Source organism: Heloderma suspectum, chromosome 17, assembly GCF_057233095.1.
Source record: "Heloderma suspectum isolate Gila_16-S chromosome 17, 16-S_ref, whole genome shotgun sequence".
NCBI classification, from domain to species: Eukaryota; Metazoa; Chordata; class Lepidosauria; order Squamata; family Helodermatidae; genus Heloderma; species Heloderma suspectum.
In genome coordinates, this window is record NC_139474.1 from 7,102,660 (window position 1) to 7,125,068 (window position 22,409).

A 22,409-nucleotide genomic window follows, 5' to 3' on the forward strand; every position below is an offset into this window, starting at 1 on the left:
TAAGCAATGCTTTCAGCTGCGGCCAAGATTTGGGGGTGGGGGGGACCGTTGCAGCCTTGCCTTCCAAGATCCTGACCCTGAATTAGCAAGAGGAAACATTTCCAGAGAGGGTGGGAAGCAGCAGAGCTGGCTGGCATGTGTTCCGGAGAGCCAGGCCACGAACGATCGCCTCTGAGATTAGCTGCTTCGAAACCCTTGTTCCCGTCCAAACGTCCCCCTTCCGCCATGACGTTCGCAGAGCTCCTCGACCGGATTGGGGGCATGGGTCGCTTCCAGGTCCTTCACGTGGCGCTGCTGGTGACCCCCGTCTTGCTGACAGCCAGCCACAACTTGCTACAGAACTTCTCGGCTGCCATCCCCGAACACCACTGTCGAATCCGGCCGGTTGGCAACAGCACTGATCGCCCCGTGAACAGGACTCAAAAGCCAGGCACCGAGGATGACTTCCTCTGGATCTCCATCCCCAAAGATGCGAATGGGAAGCCCGAGAAATGCCGCCGGTTCGTCACCCCGCACTGGCACATCCGAAATGGCAGCACCGCGGGCAGCAACGAGACCCAGCTGGACACCGAGCCTTGCCATGATGGGTGGATCTACGACCGGAGCATTTTCACCAACACCATCATCATGGAGGTGAGAAGGGAGGCGGGGTAAGGCCACAGCGGCATCCCAGAGAGGTCCGAAACGTGGCGAAGGTCTGACATCGGGATCCGCAAAGAGCTGTGTGAATGGTTCGGGATCTGTTAGGGTGCAGAGCAGAGATTTTAAGACTCTTTCCGGCATTCCACTTTCGCCCAGGCTAGGGAGTCCTAGGGTCAGCTGCATTGCAACGAGAAAAGGCACCACAGGGTGCAGTTTGATCATGGCACACACAATGGTTTTCTTGAAAAATGTACAGGATGAGCAGAAGAGGAGCAGAGTTTGCATTCACATGGTGCTACCTCCCAAAATTACTTTAGTGCAGCTCTCTAAGATCTTAGAACAGTGTCCGGCAGCATCCGGGCGATATGTGGCCCACCATGGCTGATTTTAGGGGTGGGAGGGGGGCCTTTGCTGAATTTGTCACAGAATCATTGATTCTGGAAGGAGCCCAGATGCGCGGGGGGGGGCACTGCCTTGTTTGGAAGCACAACCGTGCTCCTGGAAGCTTCCCTAAGGCACCCCCCTGGCCTAGAAGCTACATCTGCCAGTCAGAAACATCTTAGGTGAAGAACTAAATGTGATGCTAAAACACGTCTTTGCATTCAGTGTTCGAGGAGTGGGGCGGTTGTTTTGTTTTTAGAAATAAATAAAATGAGAATCGCATCGGGGGGGGTCGGATAATGATCAGGATCACAGCAGGCATCAGGGTGGGAAATGAACCCATCTCCTGCTGCATTCCGGAGGGAAGCCCGTGCTCTGAAGGTGTTATTGGTGCAAGGAAGGAAAATCCCACTGCCACCTCCCCCCCCCCAAATAAATCCTTCAGAAAATGGGGTTTTTCCCCTCAGGTCTGCAGCAGGGTAGGAAAGTGTTAAATTCTTCATGTCTGCTGCTATCCCAGTAATGGCAAAATAAAATAAAAATCGGCTCACCTTAAAAAAAAAATGCAGATAACATCCTGCACATTGAATGCAAAGACACCTTTAATGCCTGACCTAGTTTGGCCTCTAGAAATCTTTTTGAGAGTGCCCCAGACGGATCTCTCATTTGTCTCACGTCTGCACACCTTCCAGCCTCACCCCAGACAGAACTGTCCATCAAAGGCCGCTCACTGAGCACTCTAGTACCAGGCGATTCAAAATAAATTCTTACAGGAGGGAGGCGTTCTGCATAACCCAAGAGCCCAGTCGCAAAGATGCTTGACAACCTCTTTTTCTTCGCTGCTAAAATGACAGCAGCGTCCAAAAAAAGGTGTCTTGTTAAACGATCTAAACTTTATTTGATTTGATTTGACTTTTGAAAGATAACGCTTCAAGACTCACCTGGGAAGGCTTGCTTTCCCAAAATAGGGCTTCAGCACTCGCTAGAGGCACATGTAGAAGATGAGCCTGTCAGCGGTTGTTAATCATGACTACGAAGTGAAACCTCTGTGTTCGGAGGCAGTCTACCTGTGAATAACGCATGCTGGGGACAAACTGTAGGACAGGGCCTGATTGTGGGGTTCCCATAAGGTGGATGCTGGGTGAGATGGATTCTCAGGGCACAATCTTATCCGGATGCTCGCCAGCCTGAATTCAGAGCCTGACGGGCATCCTATGCAGAGCAGAGGTGCTCTTCACCTCCGCACTTCCCCCCCTCTGCATTTTTGCTGGATGGGCATTTTTGCCCATCTAGCTAGGGCTCTGTGGAGGGGGAGGGAAGGAGCACTTTTATCCACACTGGCTGCAAGGGAGAGGGGTGGGGAGCTCGGATTCCTGGGTCCAAGGTCGGAGCGCTTTCTCCGACCTTGGATCCAGGGATCCAAACTATCCTATGCCCCCCCCCAACGCTGTCTAGGGGGCATAGGATCGCTCTCTAAGTCTGTTCCCGCAGGGCTCTCCTTATATTCATTCATTTTCATTCATTTATTCCTTTTCTATATCTCCCAATAACCAAAGCTCTCTGGGCGGTTTACAAAGATTAAAAACCTTACAAATACAACATTGTGCATAATATAAAACCATTTACGTACAAACATATAAACGACAGCACACACACACGTATAAACAATTTAAACAAATCCACAACAAGAAAACCCCGGAACTGATGAAAAACCTGATCATCCCTTATGTTCTTCTGTCTGTGCTGCCAAGAAGAGACACACGGACTGATATAGAATCAGAAGATAAGTATGTAAGTCTGAGGTTCTCCGGTATGGTGCAGAAACTGCAAATAAAATAAGCTAAAGCCCTGTGGCCTCTTTCACCACTTTCCTCACCACTTCATCCTGTGGCCAAGAGAGAGGATGTGATATTGACAGACATCGATATGTTTGTCATATTGATGTTTGTCAATATCAGTTGACAAGCAGTTGACAAGCACCACTGGAGAGGGGTGGGGGTGGGGGTGGGGGTGCTGGATTGGGAGGTCTCTCCTGACAAACAGATGCTCGATGCCCCCGCCAACCCAACAGGTGATTGGTGCTATTAATACAAGCTGTCCGTTTGTCAGTATCCACGCAACATCCTTTGGCATGCACACAGACCACATCCAGGAGGGCAGCAGACATGCCAAAGTCTGCTCCCACACACCCACGTAGCTGTTGTAGGACTGGGGAAATGAAGGTGCCTAGTTCTCCTTCTCCACCCCCGCAAAAAACCTCCCACGCTAGAATCATCCCCCCGATTCTTTACACCCTTCACCACCCAGCTTCCCCTCTAGGGGCCTACGAATTGAACCGCAGCACCTCCTAGTGGCAGCCTGTGGCAATTAATGTCAGTGGGTTACCGTTTCTTCTTTCTCTTAAGGTTTACTCTGTGTAATCCCCCCCCCCCTTAACCCTCTTTCCCTCCATCTGTGCAGTGGGATCTGGTGTGCAACCTACGGACCCGGAGACAGATGGCCCAGTCGATTTACATGGGGGGAGTTCTGGTGGGTGCTCTTGTGTTCGGGACCTTAGCTGACAGGTGGGTGCGTGGAGCGGATTCGCTTTGATATCGACCAACCTGCCCCAACGGCTCGCCCTCCAGATGGGTTGGACTACAATACCCATCATCCCCAGCCACATTGCCCATTGGTCCAGCTGGCTGGGGGTGATAGGAGTTGCAGTCCAACATGTCCAGAGGGCGCTGGGTTGGAGAAGGCTGACCTATACCATCATTCGATATGTCTACGGCAGTTTTTCAGGTATGGGTGGGATGAAGCCCTGGGCTGGTATCCCAGTGCTGACACCAACACCCCTGTGTAGCTTTGGTCATGTTACTCTCTCAGACTCTCAGTTCTCTGCCTGCAAAATGGGAATAATGGGCACCTCCCTCAGGGGTTGCCGTGAGGACGAACACAGCGGACACTGGCAGGATTTTTAAGGACTACACTTCGATGGGTAAGTGCATGCTTTACATGGAGAGATGGCCCCCAGTTCAGTCCTTAGCATATCTAGCAGAAGGGCTGCAGATCAGCCGAAGACATCGGACAGCTGCTGTCCGGGCAATATAGGGCCAGATGGGCCCAGATGGTCTGACTCGGAATATGAAGCAGCAACTTTTAGTTCACTCCAGCAGAGGCTGGAGAACCAGCCAGAACTCTAAAGGAGCTCTCCGAGGTGCTGAACCTATTTGGGGGATGGGGTTCAGCACCTTAAGGGAGCTCCTTTAGAGTTCTGACTAAAACCCAGAATGGATTCGCAGCCCCACTGAAATTCAAGCCACCAGCCTCCACGGGTTCACGCCCCAAACCCGTAGCCGCTCTCTCAACTGACTCTCCCTTGCTGCCCCATAGGCCTGGATTTCCTGCCCCAAGCCCTGAGATGGCTCCTCCTCTCCCTCCCTCCCTCTCCTTTCAGATCCTTTCCCAAAACCCATATTTGCCAAAACACTCCTAGCATTTTCTCAGCCCCCTGAAACAAACCTGAAATAGGGAACAGAGAAAGACGCTTTATACTGAGTCTGACCCAACTCAGTAACTACACCAGGGGTGTTGAACCTTGAGCCTGCGGGCCAAATCCGGCCCTCTGGAATTCCGGAGATGGCCCTGCCCCTTCCCCTCCAAGCACTGTTCATTTGACGGTTTCCCATCCTTTGTGCAGTTTTATCCAGGGCTGGCAGCGAACGGTGCCTCTCTGGCACCAAAATCAAGGCGCACAGGACTCAAAGGCAGGCACGTTATTTGGGCACGTGAGGCGGAAAATCCCACAGGCGCCTTTCCTCATCTCTAACAGTAAAAATATAATATTAGCAAACTGAGCAGCTAGCAATTTGCTGCCCTTTAAAACCTGCTGCCTGAGGCGGCTGCCTCACCCTGCCTCATGGCAGGGCCGGCCCTGGTTTTATCCCATTCTCAGAGGTTGAAATGCCTCTCCAACGTCTTACTTATTGGAAGGAAGGGCTTGAAGCTAAAATATAAATGAGCACGCGCAAAGTCTAGGCAAACGGCTGTCCCCTTTTTTCAGCGATGCATTTCCCTCTTTTTTGTCGTTTCATATGTGGCCTCTCTCTCTCTCCCTTTCCGTGTGTTCAGCTCACGGGTAAATCTAACGCCCGAATACAGCTAATGTGGTTTAAGTCACAATAGTCATCTATTCACATGCAGCCCTGTGTCGTAGGTTCGGACGCAAAGCGGTCCTGAGCTGGTCCTACCTCCAGATGGCCGTCTCAGGCATGGCCACTGCTTTCTCCCCGAGTCTCATGGCCTACTGCGCGTTCCGCTTCCTGGTCGGCATGGCGCTCTCCGGGATCATCCTGAACTGCATGTCCTTAGGTAAGGAGAGTTGGAGGACCCCGTCAGGTGAGCCCCCCCCGGTTAATATCATGAAGAGGCAGCAGCAGCAGCAGGGGTGGGTGAGAGCGGACAAAGGAGAAATGGGACAACGTTCCAGAGCTGGAATGCTGACTTTGGGAATTGCGAGCCGTGTTCAGATTTCGCTTTTGCGACGCAGCTTTCGAGACACATACGGAGAGCAATCCTGAGGTGCTGGTAATATTCATGGAGGAGGGACAAGCACATCGCTGCGGCTAGGGCTGGATGTGGGGAGGAGACTTTTCTACTTTTTTCCTTCTCATGTCTTGTCTTGTCATGTGTGTTTGTGTGTGTGTGTCTTCTCTCCCTCTCTCCCTCTCCCTTCCTCTTTCTCTCTCTCTTTCTCTCTTCTTTCTCTTCCATCCTTCCTTCCTTGCTTGCTTCCTTTCCTGCTTTCCTCTTTTCTTCCTTCCCCTTCCTTTCTTGCTCATTCTTCCTTGCTTGCTTGCTTTTCCTTCCTTCTTTTCCTGCCTTCCTTCCTTCCTTCCAAACTCCAGTACATTTAGCCTCTGGCTGACAGCAGACATTTAAGTGGTGGGGTTTCCCCTGGTCTGGAAATGGAGTCTTGGGTTAAAAGCTGCACCTGATGGATTTCTGCCTGCGAGGCAGCTGTGGAAGTCAAATGCTTTCCCAGGTGGGGTGTTTTTCATGTTTGGTCTTTTCTCGCATTCCTGACCCCATTCGCGATGTTTTGTCCTCAGCATGGCGTTGAGCTGAACAAATATTTATCCCTCCAGTCTGGCATACCTGACTTTTGATTTGCTTTTGCGCACGCTGGGAGGAAAGGGGTCACATGACATGCAAACTGTGGAGACAGGTTTGTGGGTGGGGGGTGGGGGGGTATGCAAGACATGCCAGGCCCAATTGGTCATACAGGACTAATTCATGCAAACAAACTCTCCTCTGATCGGGGCTGTGCTAAAGTTGCTAACTGACCAGGGGTGGGAAGAAATACTTTAACAAACACACGCACCAAAGTTCTGCGAAGGATAAGCAAACGCCAGCAGCACATATATCTGGGGTGCAGAACCTGAAGCCGGGGGACAAATCCAGCCCCCTGGCGATCCCAGTCTGGCCCACCCCCTCTCCCCCAACTACCAATTATTTCCAGTTTCCTGGCTTTTGTGCAGTCCCCCCCCCCTTCTAACAGGCTGAAATGCCTCTCCAAAGGCTGAGTTACTGGGCAGTAAGAGCTTCAAGCTAAAACATGCTGGTATTTTGGGGGCCGCCCCCTTTTCCCTCCAGCTCCGCCCACTTTTGCCTTTGGCTCCACCCACCAGTAGAATGCGGCCCCTGAGAGCTTCTTCAAAATGGAATTGACCCTCAGGCTGAAAAAGGTTCTGCACCCTTGATGTATATCATGTCAGCTAAGCTGGAAAATGTGCGTGTGTGCGTGTGTGTGTGGGGGGGTCATTTTTAATTTTTTGGCTTGGCCTTCATGCTCATAAGATTGCCACCTCCCCCCCCCCCCCGGCAGGACCCCTATCTCTTTAATAGTTGTAGAACAGGGGCAGGGGCTTTCTCCACTGCTGCACCTGTATGCCGGGGGTGGGGGAGACTCCACCTGTTGAATTTCTGCCTTGCAGCTGTTAAAGCCTCAGGAGCCCAGCCAGGGAAAGACTGGTAGAATAAGGAATTCTGGAATAAGAGACAAGGATCCTTTCAAAATGTCTGCCCCGTATTAGGGTGGTCGTTTGTCCTACTTTATGGAGGACAGTCCTCTGTTTGAACAGCTGCCAGACATCAAGAGAGCACATGGAATGTGGTCTTTGTGGTTGTGGCTCCAACGGGTGAGATCAATCAGGCTCCTCCTTCAGTTTCCCTCTGTCAGAAGCTACAATATTTCATATTTTTGGCGGGCTTTGAATATTCTTTTGTTTGAGTTTTCAACAGTCGCAGTTCACAGTTTGCAATTCAGCTTTTCCCCGCCCAGGGCTCTCCAGAAGTGGCGGACTGCAGCTCCCATTAGGCCCAGCTAGCATGGCTGGGAATGCTGGGAGTTGCAGTCCAGGCCCCAGGTGGGGGAAGGCTGCTTTTTATTGCGCGTGGAAATGTGTTTGGTTTTCATGAGTTTTAATTGCATTGTAGTGCCAGTTTTGTGAGTCTTTGGTATAAGATGGCCGCTTTTGGACCATCTTTTTGTCGCTGGATTGTTATGTTGCGAAGCGGAGCGCTTATGCCGGGCGACGGGAACCCACGGATTTCCCCCATCCCTCTGCCCAAGCCCCGCCCCCAGGAGTCTACCGGGAGCTCCAGCGAACCATTCATCAGAGAAATGATGACATCATGGAGATGTGACCACACCCCTTGACACCATCCCGCCCACAAAGGGCTGGGGGGGGCATTCTCCCTCCCACCCCAGCTCAGTTCCTCTTCTGTGGCCAGCAGAGGCTGGGGGCTCTGATTTCAGTGGGGCTGTGAATCCATTCTGGGTTTCGGTAAGAACCAGCCAGAATGCTAACAGGGCTATCCAAGGTGCTGAACCTATTTGGAGGAAGGGGTTCGGCACCTTGCAGAGCTCCTTCAGAGTCGTGGCTGGTTCTGACTGCCTCCAGCACCTCTAACTTATTCAGAAGAGCAGAATATAAGTAATGCATGGATTGATTTATGATGGATGGATTGTGACTCTGCAGCCTTAGTCTCTTTTATTTTTTCTCTGTCTTTCCCTCAGTCCTCGAATGGGTGCCAACCAAAGTCCGTACCGTGGCCGGGACCGTGGTGGGATATTGCGCAACATTCGGCCAAATTATCCTCCCTGGGATGGCCTATGCCCTCCCGGACTGGCGCTGGCTGCAGTTTGCTGCTTCCATGCCCTTCTTTGCCTTCTTCATATACTCCTGGTGAGCAGACATCATCCCCTCGGGGGCAGCAGAAGCCCCAGACCCCTCCGCCTTGGCCAAGCACCTCTACTGAACAGATCCGGCTGTCATGGCTTTTGCTGGGAATTAAAGTGTGTGAGCTTTTGCCCCCAAATGTTGGTTTCATTTTTATTTTATACTGAAGTTTCAAACTTGTAGGGCACAACCCTTGTAGGCCCCTTCCAACTTGTAGGTCCCTTGTAGGCCCCTTCCAACTTGTAGGCCCCTTCCAACCCTACTATTCTATGATTCTATGAACCTTATGCATGTTTTGACAGAAAAAAAAAAAGTCCCACAACTCCCAGCATTCCCCAGCCAGCCATGCTGGCTGGGGAATGCTGGGAGTTGTGGGACTTTTTTTTTTTTCTGTCGAAACATGCATGGGATTGCACCCTCAAACTTTTATATAGTATTTTGTCATTTTATATAGTATTTATTTATTTACAATATTTATATACCGCTCCACGTCAGAAGATTTCGGAGCAGTGAACAAGAAAGGTAAAAGAATAAAACCATTTTTATAGTATTTTACACAGTATTTTGTCAAATACTTTTATACAGTATTTTGTTATATAGTATTTTGTCATGCATAGGATTGCACCCTCAAACTTTATTTAGTATTTCTGTCAACCGTAAAACAATTATGGTTTTAATTGTTGTGAACGGCCTAGAGAGCTTCGGCTATTGGGCAATATAGAAATGTAATCAATCAATCTAATGCTCATTTACCCATCAGGTTTTGAAGGCCTGATGGGTAAATCATGAGTAAATAAGTAAATAATAATGTAGTAAATAGTACATAAATAATAATAATGTAATAATAAATAATAAGTAAATAATAATAAAAGTAAATAATAATGTAATGATGGGTAAATAATAATGTAAATAACATTTACTCCATGATGGGTAAATAAGGCTACCAGCCCAGGTTTTGCCTTAGTGGCAAATCACTGCCAGTCACTCCCTTAGGACATCCGCTTACACATTGCCACAAAATGCGGAAATGCATCACCATAAAAGAGGACATTTTAATATTTTCCCATTTACCTTTTTAAAACAGAATTGTTCATTGCGTTTTTGTCTGGCCTGCGAGTCCAAGAGTGGTTCCTTCCATTTGTCTGTTAATGTGCAACTGTATCGTGTTTATATCAAATGTTTGTTTGCTTCTTTATAATGCCGTGCACGTTAAAATCCCTTGTAGATCAAGGGCAGTTTATCATTTTTAGAAATTGTATTTTGTGGGTCTCCCCTTTTGCCTTTGACTCTGCGTGCTTTGCTCTGGGCTCTGCCCATCCCTGGGATGCAACCCCCGAGATCTTCTCTGAATTTGATCAGCCCTCAGGCTGAAAGAGATCCCCAACCCTGAAACAGAGGAGGCCTTCAAAGAGAGGATGGTAAAAGAAGGACATGGGCCCCTATTGGGACCCCAACAGCTTCCCAGGGATGCTGGAAATTGGTGCCACCCCAACCCAGCCCCAATCCAGAAGCTACCTCCAACAGTCTGAGACTGGGCTCCTTTGCACAGGTGGTTTGCGGAATCTGCCCGCTGGCTGGTGCTTTCGGGCAAACTGGACCAGGCTGTTGAGGTCCTAAAGAAGGTGGCCCAGATAAATGGGAAGAAGGAAGAAGGAGAGAAACTCAGTACAGAGGTACGTAGGCAAACCGGGACTGGTGATACAGGCAAGGGATGCCCGCATCCCATGAACCTGTGCATTAATTTGGAAACCAACGCTAGGTGAATTGATCTAGTTGGGGGGAAAGTGAGCCTTTGAATTCTGAACAGTCCAAACTTGATGTGGAGGGGCCCTTAAGAAATGTGTAATTTAAAGAAGTCGGGAAATGCAATATGTGAGATGGATTAGGAACAGCCCTTGAGACAGGTTTCAAACGTATATGTTTTCTGTGTATATATTAAGAGTACAATCCTATGCATGATTAGAGAGAAAAAAGGCCTGCAACTCCAGCATGCCCCAGCCAGCCATCACTCTCTAATCATGCATAGGATTGCACCTTTGGTTATCTTTTTGTATTTTTCCCTTCCTCAACCTGGTGCCCTCCAGATGGTTTGGACTTCAACTTCCATCAGCCCCCAGCCAGTATGGCCAATGGTCAGGAATTAGACTTGTTGTCTGTAACATCTGACAGACACCAGGCTAGGGAAAACCGGTGGACATTTATATCACATATCAAGTTTGCGACGAGCATAGAGCTTTTTTTATATATATTAAAAAAATGATTTGGAGGTGCTCTTTGGTTTTCTTGAAGAACGGTGCTGCTGACTTTGGGGTGCCTAATCTTCGAACACTTCCTTGCCAGACCGTGTCGATCGCTGTCACACCCATCCAGGGCAAGGGGGAGATTCTGATGTATCGGGGGAACTCTTTGACCGTCACAAACATCTCCCCGCAACTTTAGTTGAAGAACACAAAAGCAGCCCTGCTAGGTCCAACTAAGACGGGTCTTTTTAGTCCAGCAACCTAACAATCCCATGCACGTTTAGACAGGAAAAAAATCCTACAGCTCCCAGCATTCCCCAGCCAGCCATGGAATGGGAGTTGTAGGACTTTTTCCTGCCTCAACAGGAATAGGATCATGCCCTAAGAATCATGCAGTTAGGTGGGATCTTAGAAGTCCTCTAGTGGACCTTCTTCAACCTGGTTTCCTCCAGATGTGTTGGACTACAACTAGCTGGCTGGGGGTTATGGGAGTTGGAGTCCAACACATCTGGAGTGCTTCAGGTTGGGGGAGGCTGATTTCATCCAACCCCGTGTTCTCTGGAGGAATCTGCATTACCACATTACTGACAGGCACCCCTCCAGATGGCCACGCTTCAGTGCCCCCAGCGCAGGACTGCTGGGGCTGGTTGTGATATTGGGCTGTTCCACAGGCCTCCTTCCTCCCTTTACATCTCAGCACATGTGTGTTAGGGATGTATGGATTGTGTAAAACCCGTTCCGTCGGCGTTTCATGGATTGCCAGGCGCCTTTCGTTCCGTCATCCAGTGACTGACGGAATCGGATTTTTTTGAGTTTCTGAATTTGCACAAATTTGCACTTGTGAAAATGTGTGAATCCCCCAAAATGAACAAATCCCCCCCCAATGAGCATTTTCACACTTTAGCCTATGTGGGAAAAGCACGTTTTTGGCTTTTTTTAAAAAAAAATTGTGTATTACTGTATTATTAAATTTGCACAAAATTCTGGAAATTTAGAAAAACAGTCTTCAAGTACACAGAATAGGCCCAACTGGGGAAAAACCGGTCCACCCCAGAATCCACAGGTCAGATTCATAAAAATTCAAACTCATTTGATTCTGTTTTGTGGATTTCTCCAATATCCCTAATGTGTGTATTTACTGGAGTGCATGGATTTATTTTTTTAAAACCGTAAATCCAACAGTATCCATATTTGGGGGCTAAGTGGAAACTGGAATCATTTCCCTCTATTTCCAGTGTCCAGGCTGTGAGTGCCATTGCTTCAGTAGTCAAAAACTGCACCACCCATACTCACGAGGGGGGGATCACTGGACATGGAGGAACCCCGTGGTTTGCAGAAGTACAAAAAATATTTAGGCGGGGAAAATCCTGCCCAGTGAGGACGGCGCATCCTCAGTGGCTGTGTGGAAGGCTGATTATCTGCTGGGGAGAAACTGGAGATGCGAAGAGGAAGGGGAATGGAAAGTTATAGCTGGAATCATAAACAGGGAGCACTCCAAACCGCAAGGTTTTGTTGTGGGTCCCACTTGTATTATACTATTATTATTATCATCATCATCAACATTAATTTTCATTATTATTAATATTCAACAGAGAGAGGGAAGGAAGAGGGGGGTGAAAACACAGGGCATATTCAGAGCAGTTTTGTATTACATATATGATCGTGACTTTGGCTGCAATCCTATGTGTGCTTACATGGGAGTAAATGCCATTGAACACAGTCAGCAAGTATAGATGCTTAGGTTCATGTTTTTAATATGGAAGCTAAGATTTCCAACGTGGCCAAACCTCCCAGTATTAAGGTGATGCAAATCGGACCCTTGACTATGGTGGCGCTAAGCTTCGCTTGGGGCAATCCAGGGTGGTCTTTGCAGCAGTGACGGATAAGCCCAACTATTGGATTTCCTTCTTTCCTTCCTACAGGTCTTGAAATCGAGCATGCAGAAAGAATTAGCCCTGGCACAATCATCCTACACGATCATCAGTTTAGTCCGTACTCCCACTGTGCGCCGGATCTCTTGCTGTATTTCCAGCGTTTGGTACACTGAGATCATTTCTTTTCACCCCTCCCCTCCTAAATGTCAAATACTCTGACCAGACATGAGGGCTAGAAACTTGGTTTTTGGCTTCTTTTAAAATGTACAGTGGAAATGGCTAAATTCCAAATTGCTAAATTCTAGGGCTGCCTTGTTTAGATGATTAATCGATTAATTGATGGATGAAAATATGTTCCCGATTAATCACTGTTAATTTTTTAAATTTAATGTTTAATTTTACAAATCCATGAATGGGGGGAGAAGAGGACTTCCCTCCACTGTCATATCCACTGTGACACATGTGTGCATCATCTAAAAACAAAAGAAATGATGTTTTCCCCCTGCACAAGTATGGTTTTATTCTTGTGCAAATTTGTGCAAAAATAATGAGTTGATTGATTGATTACATGTCATACAACTCATACAATAAACATGCAGAGGGTCAGGCTGTGTGGGGCATTCTCACAAGTTAGTTTGATTCAAACTGTAGACAAAGATTTCGCTCATGGAGAGACATCCCTCCTCCTAAACTCTGAAGACAAATCCTGTAACTGTGCCAAAAACACTCAGGTCTGTCTGCATGGAATATCTACATGTTGTCTGGTTATAGTACCAGCAAGGACTCCATTTCCTGCTACGCCGGACACAGCCCAGAACTATTCCTGACGAATATCTTTGGGGCTTCTAGCAACTTTTTCCAGGTCCTGTGGAACCTTCAGCCCAAAACTGTGGTGCTGTCATCAGCCTGAATGATGGAAGATTCTTCTTCGCAGCTTCCATGAATACATCTTGCTGTATTCTGTCAAATCAGAGGCAGTGTGGTATAGGGGTTAGAGAGCTGGACTGGGACTTGGGAGAGCTGGGTTCTAGCTCCCACTCTGCCATGAATCTCACTGTGTGAGTTTGGGCCAGTCACTGCCTCTCAGGCTAACCTACCTCACAGGGTTGTTGTTGCAAGGAAAAAATGGAGAGGAGGAGGGCCATGTAAACCACCTTGGGTTCCTTGCAAGAGGAAAAAAAGGCAGGGTAGACATGTAATAACAATAAACATGTAATAATAAAATCTGTAAGGAACAGAAGCCACGAGATTCTTCTCAGCTTCCATGAGAGCTAGAATCCTGCTATATTCTCTCAAATCATGGTAAATGCTATGCTAAATTTATTTCAAAATCATTGAGCACCTCTGCTGAAGTTTTAACCATCCTAATAATATAATGATGACCAAATCAACACTGGATATTGAACAACTTCAGATGAAGAGAAAATGAACTTTTGCTACATAACACTAATGTTTGAAAAACACATTGTAAATTCCAAAATTGTGGTTTTTAAAGTTTTGTATGCTAGAAGTTTTATATTATGTTTTTTTCTTATGTATTTTTATGAACCTTTGGCTGTTGGGTGGTAAATGAAATGAAATTCCTTGAAATCAGTAAGGAACAGAAGCTGCAAGATTCTTCTCAGGTTCCATGAGGGCCAGAAGTCTGCTGTATTCTGTTGACTCAGTAAGGAACAGATGCCACAAGATCCTGCTCTGTTTCCCTTCTTCCATGAGGACTAGAATCCTGCTGTATTCTGTTGAGTCAGTAAGGAACAGAAGCCACAAGATCCTGCTCTCCTTCTCTTCTTCCATGAGGACTAGAATCCTGCTGTATTCTGTTGAGTCAGTAAGGAACAGATGCCACAAGATCCTGCTCTCCTTCTCTTCTTCCATGAGGACTAGAATCCTGCTGTATTTTGTCAAATCAATAAGGAACAGAAGCCACATGCCTTCTGGCTGCAGTAGTTACACACTGTCCATTTATCTCCTTTCTGATACTGTTACGGATCACACCAAGGTGCCTTCACTGACCTTTTGTGTCCCCTCCCACCCCAACCCTGGGCTCCCCCTTACACCCCCATTCCAGGTTTGCCACCAGCTTTGCCTACTACGGCCTCGCCATGGATCTCCAGAACTTCGGTTTCAGCATCTACCTGATCCAGGTGGCGTTTGGCTCGATTGACATCCCGGCCAAGCTGGGGGCCGCCCTTGGCATGAGCTACATCGGACGGAGAGCCACGCAAGCCTGCTCCGTCATCCTGGCTGGCCTGGCCATCCTGGCCAATATATTCGTGCCCACAGGTGAGCCATCGCCCTGGCAGGAGCCTCTGCATCTGGAGAATCCCAGGGGGCTGATCGGGACCCCAACGAGGCCAAAGTGGCCCTTGGGATGTGCGCATCATATGAAATCCCTTCTGACTATGTTTCACAGATCGTCAAGTGCCGTTCGTTCTGTCATCTGCCCATCGACAGAATCTGATTTTTTTTTCTGTTTCTAAGTTTGCATGTGCCATTTCCCCCCAAATGCGTAAATCCCCCCCAAATGTGCATTTTCACACTCTAGCCCACGGGGGAAATGTGCATTTTTGGCCAGGTGTTTTTATTTTTGCGTATTTTTCTATGACAAAATTTGCGCAAAACTCCCAAAGGTTAGAAAAACAGTCTACAAGTGGAATCCGCCTGACAGGGGAAAAGCTGGTCCACTGTGGAAGCCATGGGTCGGATTCATAAAAACCCAAACTCATTTGGTCCCACTGCCGATGTGCCCAATGTTCCTAATTGGTCCCCAGGCCTGACGTTCTGCAGCCTTGCCTGAGAGCAGCGGTGCAGAACATCTTTCCGCCCAACAGCCAAGCCGCATTTTGGAGAACCCTCAGCAGCTGCAGTCCAGTGGTGGGTGGGGCCCAAGGCAACAGGCCAGATGCCAACGAACCCAGCATGTTTTGACTGAAAGCTCTCACGGCCACTAACTGAACCTTCGGGAGGCATTTGGCGGTTGGGGGAAAGGGGTGGGGCTAAGGGAAGGGGGTGTGGTAATCTGGGGACCCCAGTTGGGTTGTATTGGGATCCTAGGAGGGCTGGATTTGTCCCTTAGGTCTGCAGTTCTGCACCCCGGCCTCAGACTCTGGACTTCTGGAACCTTTTGTTGGAAGGGCTGGGCCACAAAAGTAGCCAGCAAAATCTCTCTCTCTCTCTCCATCTCTCTAGGAACCTATCTATCCATCAATCCAGACATATATCTAGACATCTGTCTAGACATCTATCCTCTGTCTGTCTATATCTCTAGACATATCTCTAGACATCTATCTATCTATCTATCTATCTATCTATCTATTGTCTATCTATCTAGACATCTGTCTAGACACCTGTCTAGGAATCTATCTATCTATCTACCTATCTACTTATCTATCTATCTATCTATCTATCTATCTATCTATCTATCTATCTATCCATCCATCCATCCATCCATCCATCCATCCATCCATCCATCTTGACATCTATCTAGACACCTATCTGACTAGACATCTGTCTATCTATCTATCTATCTATCTATCTATCTATCTATCTATCTATTGTCTATCTATCTAGTCATCCATCCATCCATCTATCCATCCATCTATCTAGACACCTATCTGACTAGACATCTGTCGTCTGTCTGTCCATCCGTCCATCTGTCTGTCTAGACATCTATCAGTCTAGACATCTGTCTGTCCGTCTATCTAGAAATGATCAGAAAAACTCACAATGGCCCTTCTGTTTCTTCTTCCTTCCTTCCTCCCCTCTCCCAAGATCTCCAAACGCTGCGGACCTCTCTGGCGGTGCTCGGGAAAGGATGTTTGGCCTCCTCCTTCAACTGCCTCTATCTCTACACGGGTGAACTCTACCCAACAGTGATCAGGTACGTCGCCGCCAGTTACAGAGGGGAGCAGCTGTCTCCAAAGCCAGGCACTGGAACTGTTTCTAAAAGCGCAGAAACAGGTGTTTCATGTTACTTCATCCTTCTTCATCCTGCTGCCCTCTAGATGTTTTGGAGCACCACTTCCATCCTGCAGAAAGCTCCAGGGTTGACCCCTAGACTGGTAGCAAGGCTGAGAAACCCCTCTCTCTGCCCAGGCTAGCAGGACCAAGTCTCTGGCTTATGCTGAAGTTCATATTCCTCCAGTGTTGAAGTTCATGCTCTTAAACTAGTACACTATCCCAGCTTTACAAACTACAAGTGTGTGTGTGATGTTCCCTTGTTCTGAGAATCCACACTGCCCTGAGAAGGACTCTCCTTCAGACAGGTCAAAGGTAACCCCACTTCAAGGGGAGCCCTCAGCACCCTGTCTGTACCTGCCTGGCCAGAGGATGTTGCCCTCCCATCATCTGACTCTGAGGATGACTCCCCTGCAACTACTCCTTTCCCTCAGCCACACAGGAGCATGAGATTGCAGAAACTGGCACTGGCCCTCTAAGGACTGCCATCTGCATCCAGCAGGTTTCAGAGCCACTGGAAGCCCAGGCCGTGCCAGCCTTCTCAAGGCCTCAGTCAACAGCAGGCCTTTGCTGGGACAACAGCACTGTATGGGAGGAGGAGACTCCAGACAGCCCTTCATGCAAGGTGCTATCCGAGGTCCTGCTATGTCTCCTGTCTTGGCTGACGTGCATCCTGCCTAGCTTAGTCAGACCCAGAACAGATGGTGACCCCTGTGGTACAAACCACTTCTCCTGGGCCTCCCACCTACCAGGACAGCGTGTCTGTGACATTGACTAGACCAGAAGCTGTATATTATCCCCGCTTTACAAACTGCAAAGACTCACTGGAAGAAGGAGGGAGGAGAAATTGACTAGGCCACTGCTGTTCCACTCAATTTCATCTTCCCTTTGAATTCTACTATTGGCTGCAATTGGGGAAATGGAGCTTTCTCACATGTTCAGTGGCTTCTCACATGTTCAGCACATTGATGTTCATCAGTGGCTTCTCACATGTTCAGCGCATTGATGTTCATCAGTGGCTTCTGTTCAATGCATTGATGTTCATCAGTGGCTTCTAACATGTTCAGCACATTGATGTTCATCAGTGGCTTCTGTTCAACGCATTGATGTTCATCAGTGGCTTCTCACATGTTCAGCGCATTGATGTTCATCAGTGGCTTCTGTTCAACGCATTGATGTTCATCAGTGGTTTCTCGCATGTTCAGTGCATTGATGTTCATCAGTGGCTTCTGTTCAATGCCACTGATGTTCATCAGTGGCTTCTAACATGTTCAGCACATTGATGTTCATCAGTGGCTTCTCACATGTTCAGCGCATTGATGTTCATCAGTGGCTTCTGTTCAATGCATTGATGTTCATCAGTGGCTTCTCACATGTTCAGCACATTGATGTTCATCAGTGGCTTCTCACATGTTCAGCGCATTGATGTTCATCAGTGGCTTCTGTTCAATGCATTGATGTTCATCAGTGGCTTCTAACATGTTCAGCACATTGATGTTCATCAGTGGCTTCTGTTCAACGCATTGATGTTCATCAGTGGCTTCTCACATGTTCAGCGCATTGATGTTCATCAGTGGCTTCTGTTCAATGCATTGATGTTCATCAGTGGCTTCTCACATGTTCAGCACATTGATGTTCATCAGTGGCTTCTGTTCAATGCATTGATGTTCATCAGTGGCTTCTCACATGTTCAGCACATTGATGTTCATCAGTGGCTTCTCACATGTTCAGCACATTGATGTTCATCAGTGGCTTCTCACATGTTCAGCGCATTGATGTTCATCACTGGCTTCTGTTCAATGCATTGATGTTCATCAGTGGCTTCTAACATGTTCAGCACACTGATGTTCATCAGTGGCTTCTGTTCAATGCATTGATGTTCATCAGTGGTTTCTCACATGTTCAGCGCATTGATGTTCATCAGTGGCTTCTGTTCAATGCATTGATGTTCATCAGTGGCTTCTCACATGTTCAGCACATTGATGTTCATCAGTGGCTTCTGTTCAACGCATTGATGTTCATCAGTGGCTTCTCACATGTTCAGCACATTGATGTTCATCAGTGGCTTCTCACATGTTCAGTGCATTGATGTTCATCAGTGGCTTCTCACGTGTTCAGCGCATTGATGTTCATCAGTGGCTTCTGTTCAATGCATTGATGTTCATCAGTGGCTTCTAACATGTTCAGCACATTGATGTTCATCAGTGGCTTCTCAAATGTTCAGCACATTGATGTTCATCAGTGGCTTCTCACATGTTCAGCGCATTGATGTTCATCAGTGGCTTCTGTTCAATGCATTGATGTTCATCAGTGGCTTCTCACATGTTCAGCACATTGATGTTCATCAGTGGCTTCTGTTCAACGCATTGATGTTCATCAGTGGCTTCTCACATGTTCAGCGCATTGATGTTCATCAGTGGCTTCTGTTCAATGCATTGATGTTCATCAGTGGCTTCTCACATGTTCAGCACATTGATGTTCATCAGTGGCTTCTGTTCAACGCATTGATGTTCATCAGTGGCTTCTGTTCAATGCATTGATGTTCATCAGTGGCTTCTCACATGTTCAGCACATTGATGTTCATCAGTGGCTTCTCACATGTTCACATATCATTGTCACATGTTGGAGTCATCCAATGGAATGATGTTAAGTAACATGCGAATCAGCCCCAAACATTTCTGAGCAACCCAGCAAAAAAAAAAAAAAAGGACACCAGAATCTTGTTTGCATTTTTTAATATTTGTTTGTTTAAAGACCCAAGAGAAATCAACACATTATTTTTTACAGTTCTATGGTTTCTCCTTTAAAGGTTGTTTTCTACACTTGCAGACAGACCGGGATGGGAATGGGCAGCACTCTGGCTCGTGTGGGGGGCATAGTGGCGCCAATGGTAAAAATGACGGGAGAATATTTCCCCTACCTCCCGCCGCTCATATACGGGACAGCGCCAATCCTGTCTGGGATCGCCGCCATCTTCCTGCCCGAGACACTCAACGTGCCACTCCCGGATACCATTGAAGAAGTCGAGAGCGGGTGAGTTCCTGTTTGTGGCCCATCACAAAAGGTGGGGCTGGTTAATTGGCAAAAATGCCCCCCCCCTCATATCCTATTTGCAGGTGGCGAAATTGGGCAGAGGGAGCAGGGGTGTCAAATTTCCAGGTGGGCCAAATCCAGACTGCCTGGAGTCCCAATCTGGTCCTCTGAGATTTCCCAGAAGGCCCTGGGATTTCCTAAAAGGCCCCACACCCTTTCCACCAACCACGACTCGTTTGGTGGCTTCCTGGATTTTATGCAGCTTTTCCCCCTTCTAAAAGGTTGAAATGCCTCTCCTAAGGTTTAGCAGTAAGAGCCTTAAACTAAAATGATGCTGGAATATTTGGGGGGGGGGGCCTGCCCCTTTTGCCTTTGGCCCTGCCAACCACAGAAACACAGCCCCCGAGAGGTTCTCTGAAATGGAATTTGTCCCTCATGCTGAAGGAGGTTGAGCAGCCGTGGTCTAGGGGTTCAGCTGAGTTCATACTGGATGAACTAAAGGGCAGGGTAAAAAAAGAAAAGCAATGCTGGAGGAGAGGATAGAGAGATAGGGGTTACAGTGAACTGATAGCCAAGAGACCCTCCCACATGTACCTGCCTGGACCCCAAGATCAGCCTCAGCGGTCCCTCCCTGGGAGCCCCTGCCAAAGGAAGTGAGGCAGGTGGCCAGAGCTGGCTGCGGAATGAGCTTCCCAGAAAAGATCTCCTGGCACCTACGTTGTGCTCATTTCAGCAGCAGGTGAAGACCTTTTTATTCTCTGAGGCATTTTAGTTTTTCAGCGTGTTTTGTGTCCAGAATTGTCTGTTAAATTTTGCGCTGCTCCTAGCTTTGTTTTGGTTATAATATTTTATTTATCTCTCAGCCTGTCCTACCCCACAGGGCTGTTGTGGGATAAAAGTAGGCAAGGGAGCCATGCGTGCCAACCCAAACATCTTGGAGGAAGGGCAGGATGAACATGGAACAAATAATACTGATGACAGTAACTGCTGGCCTTCTGCTTTGATAAAAGTCAGCCCTCCAGATGGGTTGGACTCCCATAGCTGGCTCGAGGATGATGGGAGTTGTATTCTGACTCATCTAGAGGGCGCCCGGCTGGGAAAGGGCAGTAGAACCACTAGACCAGCCACTCCCTTTATGGGACAGTGGGCACATTTGGATATTTGAGAGAGTGTTGTGGGCACTCTCACAAAATTGATGCTCTGGGGGGCTTGCCCGTTCATAAAATAGCTGCTACGGCGGCTACGGCCAGACACGAAAAACCCATTTCCCAGCAGCCAAACTCATGAGACTAAAAGAAAAGTTGCCCAACAACCGAAATACGAGGCAGAAGTGGAGGCTGAGTGCAAGCAGGGTTGAACCCAAATACAGGTACTGCTGGAGGGAGGCACTTCACTTTGGAGCACGCCAGCTAAAATTTTTTTTTTTTGTTAAATCCCAGTTAAAAATATAAAAATCCCCGTTAAAAATATTGTTTTAATTTTTAAAAAATCTTAAGAAATAAAATAAAAATTCGGGAGGGGCAAGGAGTCTGGCGGACGCCAAAAAAAGTGTCTGCGGACACCACATTGGAGACCCCGGCAACAGAAAGACATGCGCCTCTCTTTCCACATAGTAGTCCCCATGCTTCTAAGTGCTCAGTGCTCAATGCGACATGTGATTCACTTACGGAACTCACTGCCACAAGATGTGATAATGGCAGGTAGCTTTAAAGCAAGGGTGCGGAGGTTCTATCAGCCCAGGGGCTGAATTCAGAATTGAAGCTCTCGGGGGCTGCATTCCAGGGGTGGGCGTGGCCAAAGGCAAAAGGGGTGTGGTCAAAATACCAGCCTACTGTATCTTCAAGCTCTTCCTTCCAGGAGCTAAGCCTTTGGAGAGGCATTTTAGCCTTTTAGAATGGGGTGGGTGGGAAACGTGCAAAGCCTGGAAAACCACCGAATGAGCGGTGGTCGGGGCAAAGGGGGTGGCAGCAAAGAAAAAGGGGCGTTGCCCTGTGGGGAACCCCAGTGGGCCGCGTTAAGCCTCTGGGAGGGCCGGATTTGGCCTGTGGGCCTGAGGTTGCCCACACCTGCTTTAAAGGGCCATGAGATGACCTGGCTGTGCACTGGCAGCTGCGTGGAGATGTTCTGCTGAACTCTGCTTGTGTTTTCTCCCCCCTCAGAAGGACGCTGGAGCCGTGTCTCCTTGCTAAAGGCCAAGACCAGATCCTGCTGCAGAAGGTGTCTCAAGAGGTGTCCCAAGAAGGTGGAATGTGCTAAGCGGGTGATACGGGAAGCGGGACGTCCGTTCGGAACCTCCACAGCCTCATAAGCCACGTTGAGCTGTCTTTCTTTGGGCGGGGGGAGCCGAGGGTCAGGATATCAACCGGCCAAATAAATAACTGAAATTAATTCTGCATCTCTCTGTGGAGGCAGAGAAGAACAGATCGCTGACAGCACAAGATCAGGCCGAACTGTTTCTCGTGGACTGTTCTGTGGCAGCTTGCATCCCCTAAGTGCAGAAAGGGGCCCGTGGGATGCAAACTTCCTGAGAACTTTGGGGTTTCGTTTAAATGGTAAAACAGCAAGTTTCTAGTCCTTAAGGCTAGGAAACTAGGGGTGAAAATACATGGGCCCTGTGTGGCGCCCATGGTGGAAGCAACCCAGAATAACACAGGGAATACGTGGCGTCCTGTTTTGTCATTTTTTTGGTGAAGGGGCGCAACATGTCTGCACATTTTAAGGCCAGATTCTTTCTAGAGCCAAAACATGTAGCATATTAATCAGCAAATTCAATCAATTAAAAACCTTTTGAATGATTAAAGAGGGCAGTGGATTATTACATATTTTAAAAGATTATTTTTGGTGCAATGACTCAGAGCTGGTGTCAATGGTGCGCGAGGCTGGGCATGGGGAAAAGACATGGCTGGGGAATATTGCACCATATTCAGGGTGGTGTGGAACCACCATTTTAATTTCGCTTCCACCTAACTGCAGAGAAACAATGCCTCTGCAGCACTGAAGGAACTAGTGTGCAATGTGCTAATGTGACTAGGGATGTCAGAGAAATATGCAATGCA

The 22,409-nt window shown here is 48.0% G+C and overlaps 1 protein-coding gene across 1 annotated transcript; it reads left to right on the forward strand.

Moving 5' to 3' along the window:
* Window positions 1–225: 225 nt before the first annotated feature.
* Window positions 226–21,609, forward strand: LOC146334337 (solute carrier family 22 member 6-A-like). Its single transcript, XM_084823607.1, has 10 exons — window positions 226–633; window positions 3,484–3,587; window positions 5,222–5,376; window positions 8,087–8,255; window positions 9,799–9,922; window positions 12,412–12,527; window positions 14,432–14,646; window positions 16,135–16,243; window positions 19,150–19,353; window positions 21,513–21,609. The coding sequence occupies exons 1-10, from the start codon at window positions 226–228 to the stop codon at window positions 21,607–21,609; spliced, it is 1,701 nt and encodes a 566-aa protein (XP_084679733.1).
* Window positions 21,610–22,409: the final 800 nt, after the last annotated feature.